Raw genomic sequence first — 6,143 nt, 5'->3', positions numbered from 1 at the left:
AGGACCGGATCGCTTCCCCCAACCTCCGAACTGCCGTCCGATCGCAAGACGGCCTCGACAGTTAAGGCGCGCGCCTCCCCAGCCGGGTAGAGATCGAGCGAGGACGTTGGATCCAATGAGGTTGAGGCCGAAGACTGAGCGAGCCTCGCTTGCTGTGAGGCGAGTCTTTACCCACCGTTCGTCACCGGGCCGCAGCCGCAAGCTCCGGTGAGAACGGATCAATCGGAGTTGGGAGAAGGGAAATTAGAAGGGTCCCCTTCTATCCTATTATTGTAGGGAGGAGGGGAGAAGAGGAAGAAGGAGCCCCTTCTACCTATAATCACGATCCTCCCTCACTGTAGTGCAAGGAAATTTATGTCCTAATAAAACAGATTATTAAATTAAACTAATTAGCCAAGAAGGTGGAGGATTCACCCAAAGCCAAGACTATACCTGCCTAAGAGCCAGAGTTGTACGTCCGTCCATGGGCAAGATCAAGTCAAGACTGGAATCTAGGGTCCAGGACGGGCGTGGCAACTTTGGCTGACTTAATCTGATTGGGCAGGAATACAGTCTACTACCCATGGGTGGATCCTCCATCTCCAGTGCTGGAGAAACCGGTCTGTGCAAACAAGCGAAGCCCCATCTGCAGGATGCAGGCAGCACGCAAAACCATGCCCCCCCCCCGATCCACAAAAAACCTTCTCTCCACGGAACCAGTCCCTAGTGCCGAAAAGGTTGGGGACCTCTGTCTTAAGGAACTACACAGTGACAAATCACCACTGCAATGCCCTTATCCAGCTATTGCATGTTTACATCTGTAGTAATGTTTATGTTTCTATTTACCACATTTGAAAGATGTCTTCTGTTCTCAACAAAACATATTCAGTGTAAGCAAAGTGTTAACTGCAGTCCAACCTTGTTCAGAAACAAAGAGTGCTTCCTAGCATGCATGATAAAATAAAATCACATTTCATATCTTCTGCTTGTTGGAATTTGTTAGTTTAGGAACATCTCAGCATCTCACAATTCTTAAAATGCTTACTCACCTTTCCATCTAAAATGCATAGATCTTCTTTCATTATCATCTGTGAACTGAAATAATGGCACAATGAACAGGACATTCCATTTATCCCCAATTCTGCTTCTTTATCATTTTTTATATTATAATTACTACTACTACTACTACTACTACTACTACTACTACTACTACTACTACTACTATATACAGCAATGTGAAAATTCAGTTTACACTTCTTTAGCTGGTGTTGGCTTTCATTCGTATTGAATTCTTCCCCAGAACCTAGGATGTCATAATGTATCAGCACAGTATAAGTATGCATCCACACACTGTGATCTGTTGTAATTGAAATGTTATCAATGCACAGATTTTTTAAGTATCATCCAAGGCTTTGGGGCATGGCACCCAGTAATAATAATAATCATACTATATCTTTAACACTATCAAACAACATCATCTGCCTATCCCAGATCTTTGGAAAAGACTTGATAAGTGGACAAAAATACCAAATCCAGTTTAAACTCCTGACTGTGCAATGAACCATAATAATAAATATCTTGAAAACCAGCATGCTATCTCTCCACTTTTTCAACCCAGGTTCTCTACAGACTACAACTGGCAGCTTCCCCAGCTGCCCTACCACTTTTAGACAGACAGGCAAACAGTTAGACAGCTCCATCTATTACAGCTTCCCCACCCCAAAAGACTGATATTGAAGTATAAATTTCTTACTTTTCAATGATATCAGCAATAAACTGACTAGCTGCTTGAGCCTCTTCGCATGGAGGTCCAGGTCGAAATCTTGATGAACAAAGTGGAGGAAGATCTACATTGGGAACTAGATAAGAAGAGAAATAATCATGAATATTATCTGCATGATAGTAATGTCATATTTAAAGAAAAAAGTGAATAAAGAAAGCTTACTAATATATCCTTTCTTACTGGAATCAACGGTGGGTGTTGCAAATTCCTGTACACAATGCATAGTTTGGGAAAGGCAAAATACAAGAATTAGAAGTTGGTTTAGAAATAATATTTCTGCAACCTGTAAAGTAAACACACATATTTTGCCTGAATCTTATTATTTATTAAAAGAAAATATTAACTGAATACATTACACAACTCAGTTTCTAAGGCTGAATGTGGCAGGAAGTTGGTGGTATGGTCAAAGCCTAAACCAGCGGGGATAAGGGCTAAATTTCTACTTTCATTTGTGCATGCTCACTCTTGCTTTCTCTCAAATCTTTCCTTTCTCATATACTACAGAGTGACTATTGAAACATAAATCTATATCACAGTAAAACATTTTATATCTGAATAGTCAATTCTTGAAATACAGATAGCATATTATCCAGCAACACTGAAAAGGGACATGAGTAAACTGGTCAGTCTGCTACTTCATATCTTCAGAATAAAGAATATTTCATATAATATTTAACAATATCAGAGTTTGGAATATCCCACTGTAAAAATTTCTACAGTTGCCATACTGATTAGTGCATCCTTATTTTAGAATAAAGAAGTTACTTTCTTTCCATTTGATTTTTTTCCTTTATTTTTTGTTTTATTTTCTTTTATTTTTCCCTATATTTTCCCCCTCAGTGTTTTCCTTACTAGTTCTTGCAATAGGCAGAGAATTAGGCTCCAAAGGAAGGTTTTTTTAAAATACTTTAGAGACTAGGATTTCCTATTAGAGCTGAACAAGAGACTCTTTCAAAAAAGACACTTGCTTAACAACCGGGATCTGAATTTCCAATGCAGTCAAAAAGTAACTACACTGCTTAGAGATGGCAATCCCGGCAGTTTCTGTTACTATCATTAAGTGAAAATTGCAAGTCATTAAGCAAGAACCTCAAATAACTGACTTGTGACTTCCTGTCCACTTTCCAGAAGCAAAGTCAGTGGGGAAGCCAACTGGAAGTTGCAAGTCCCAGATGGCTTGCACGCTGCAGGATGGGCAAGTACTACAAAGTGAGGTCATGGGGTTCCTGCCAGGAATGCATGTGGGCTGATGAAGTGCAAACATATTATGGAGGACAAAATCCCTGGTATCTCATCTTCTGTAGTGGGCTCCTCAGGAGAAAAAGTGCTGGGAGAACTTGCAACCTTTCCTGCTGGCTTTTCCATTGACTTGTTTGTGGGAAGCTGGCAAGAACGGTAACAAATGGTGATTATGTGACTGCAGGATGCTGCAAATGTTGTTGAAGTGAGATGGTTGCCGAGTATCTAGATTGTGATCATATGACTGAGGGGGTGATGCGATGGTTGGAACTTTGAGGGCTGGTCATAAGTATCACTCATTTAGCACCTGTGCAACTTTGAATGGGGGTTGAAATAGTGGTCATTAACAGAGGATGACCTGTATTAGCTTTAAAAATATATATCCATGAACCTACTGCTTTTATGCCGCATATCACTGTAGTATTCCCTAACTTCACAAGTGCAGAGCCATCTGCAGTTGTAATTGAACCTAAAGAAAGAAAAACATCATAAAATTTATTTAAGAAAATGTGTAAATGTTACAGTGAAGCATTCAAAATAAGAGCCAGTGGTTACATACAGATATCAGTTTTTCAGAATCATAATAATTCGGTGAGATTGAATTGTGTATTTCTTCCTAGACAGTTTCTTAAAATCTTGTCTTTCTAAACACAAGATGTCATAATAGCAATAGCAATAGCACTTAAGACTTATATAGTGCTTCACAGTGCTTTACAGCCCTCTCTAAGCGGTTTACAGAGTCAGCATATTGCCCCCAACAATCTGGGTCCTCATTTTATCCACCTCAGATAGAAGGCTAAGTCAATCTTGAGCCGGTGAGAATCAAACTGCCAAACTGCTGGCAGCTGGCAGTCAGCACAAAAACCGGCAGTACTGCACTCTAACCACTGTACCACCACGGCTCTAAAATATAGATTGTGAGGATTTATAATCCAAATGCAGGCATCATTTTCTTCCTTTCTGAACTTAATGTTTCATGCTATTATAATCCTAATTTGGGCACTGCTGTTCAAATTAGTAGAAAAGCAGATTAAAATAGAGGGGGGAATCCTTAAAGAATTCAGAAGACTTTGAGAAAGTTATAGAAAAAAAGGGAGAACTGCAGAAGAATGGGAATGCATTGGTAAGATTCATAATTCGAACTGTTTCAAATCATAACATCACTTAAAATCAAATTCAACTTCAAACTAGGTTACCTATAAACTTGGAAGACTATTTGGAAGGGGAAATTAACATTTTATCAGCCCTATACATTATATATAACATTTATATAATAAGCCTATAGAAACTATCAAAACGTTAAGGCCTTAGTTCACAGATACCTGTGGATTATATGGGGAGGTGCAGACAGAGTCCACGGGAGCCATGAAGAAACTTTTGGTTGTATATTGTTGCAATAAATCTACATTTCCCAAAGTTTCATCGCATTGTTTTCATTGTTTATTTGTGTTCATTTCAATGTTAGAATTTTTAGGGGAAGTGTGCACATTAAGATTATACTAAAGGAAGGTGCGATGCAAAAGGTTAGGAACCCCTGCCTTACATGCACTCTTTATTTCAGTAGAAGAGCCAAGCTATTCCCATGGACAGGCATAAAAGTCTTAAATGCTTATACACAAATGCTCAAAGCATGGGAAACAAACAGGGCGAACTAGAAGCAATAGTACACAAGGGAGGGTATGACATAGTTGGCATAACAGAAACCTGGTGGGACAAAACCCATGAATGGAATAGACTGATGGATGGATACAAATTGTTTAAAAGAAACAGGTCTACAAAAAGAGGAGGGGGAGTTGCAATATATGTAAGAGAACACTACATATCTGCAGAAATGCACATGATCAAAGATAAAATCTCTCCAGAATGTATATGGGTCAATATAAAAGAAAAAAAAGTGACATTGCCATAGGTGTATATTACAGGCCACCCAACCAACCAGAAGAAATAGACAAACTCTTTGCCAACTAGTTAACAAATGCATGTAGGAAGCATACCACAGTAGTAATGGGAGACTTCAACTATCCAGATATCAGCTGGGAAACAAACTCTGCAGCGAGTGGAAGATCAAACAGATTCCTAACCAACCTAGCCGACAACTTTATCACCCAAAAGGTGGAGGAGGGAACTAGATGTAAAGCTATACTGGACTTAATCCTTACAAACAGAGAAGAAGTGATAGAGTGAATCAAAATTACCAGAACCTTGGGTAAAAGTGACCACGTCATACTGGAATTTAATATAATGCAAACACCAGCAAAAGAGCCGACTTTAACAAACTCGGAGAGAACCTAGGAAAGATCCCATGGATGAAAATCCTAAAGGGGAAACCCAAGAAGTGTGGGAAATCCTGAAAAATGCGATCACAAATACCACTGAGAAAGAAGAACAAGAAATCCAAGAAGAAACCAGCATGGCTGCACAAAGATCTCTCTGACAAATTGAAAGACAAAAAATGCAAAATACAAAATGGAAAGAGGCGCACATAACTAAAGCCGATTATCAGCAGGCAGCCAGAACATGCAAAGATGAAATCAGGAAACCTAAGGATCAGAACGAACAAAGACTTGCAACAGAAATCATGGACAATAAAAAAAGTTTCTTCCAACATATTAACAACAAGAAAAAAATGAGGACTTCCGGTGGGACGGTGCGCCGATGGCGGCTCTTTTGGAGCCGTCCGCTTGGGAAGGCGTCAGAGCCAGCCTGAACAGCGGACATCAGCTGTTCAGCGGCTTGGAACCTTGTGCCCTGGGCGAAGGGGTCGAGGTGAGTACTCCTGGATAGGAGTAGAGCCCCAAAAGCTCTCCCTTAACGTAGGGAGAGCGAAAATTGGGTGCTCCTCCGGAGTCCGGGAACCTCCGTCTCCCAAATGCCTTTGCTCCCTTTTTTGGGGGAGCGAAGCGAGTCGTTGCCTCCACCTCCGCGAATTATAGAGACTTGTGAGTAATAATAAGCGGACGGAATTGCCCGGGGATACTGGACTTTGAGCAATCTAAGACTTCAACTCAATTTATTTACATCTTCCCTATTGAACTGGGGGGAAAAAAAAGAGCAAAAAGATGGCTGCGGTTTGCCTTTCTTCAAAGTGAGAGTGATTTCTTTTTTCTTTTTTTCTTTTTTAACTTTTACTTTCCGGTGGAGC

General features: G+C 40.1%; 1 protein-coding gene across 1 annotated transcript in view; it reads right to left on the bottom strand.

Annotated features, from left to right (window-relative positions):
* The window catches only part of EXOSC8 (exosome component 8), a 50,154-nt gene that overhangs the window by 19,833 nt on the left and 24,178 nt on the right, over positions 1-6,143 (bottom strand). The window contains exons 4-7 of the mRNA XM_015827626.1: positions 3,397-3,470; positions 1,925-1,970; positions 1,733-1,838; positions 1,029-1,074 (exon numbers count right to left, since the gene is read on the bottom strand). Coding sequence (XP_015683112.1) covers positions 1,029-1,074; positions 1,733-1,838; positions 1,925-1,970; positions 3,397-3,470 — 272 coding nt within the window. The remainder of the gene's footprint in view (positions 1-1,028; positions 1,075-1,732; positions 1,839-1,924; positions 1,971-3,396; positions 3,471-6,143) is intronic.

The sequence above is a fragment of the Protobothrops mucrosquamatus genome, unplaced genomic scaffold (assembly GCF_001527695.2).
Source record: "Protobothrops mucrosquamatus isolate PMUCROS unplaced genomic scaffold, P.Mucros_1.0 scaffold_215, whole genome shotgun sequence".
In the NCBI taxonomy this organism is placed as follows: domain Eukaryota; kingdom Metazoa; phylum Chordata; class Lepidosauria; order Squamata; family Viperidae; genus Protobothrops; species Protobothrops mucrosquamatus.
The sequence above is the reverse complement of the archived record's forward strand: the minus strand, read 5'-3'. Positions and strand labels throughout refer to the sequence as shown.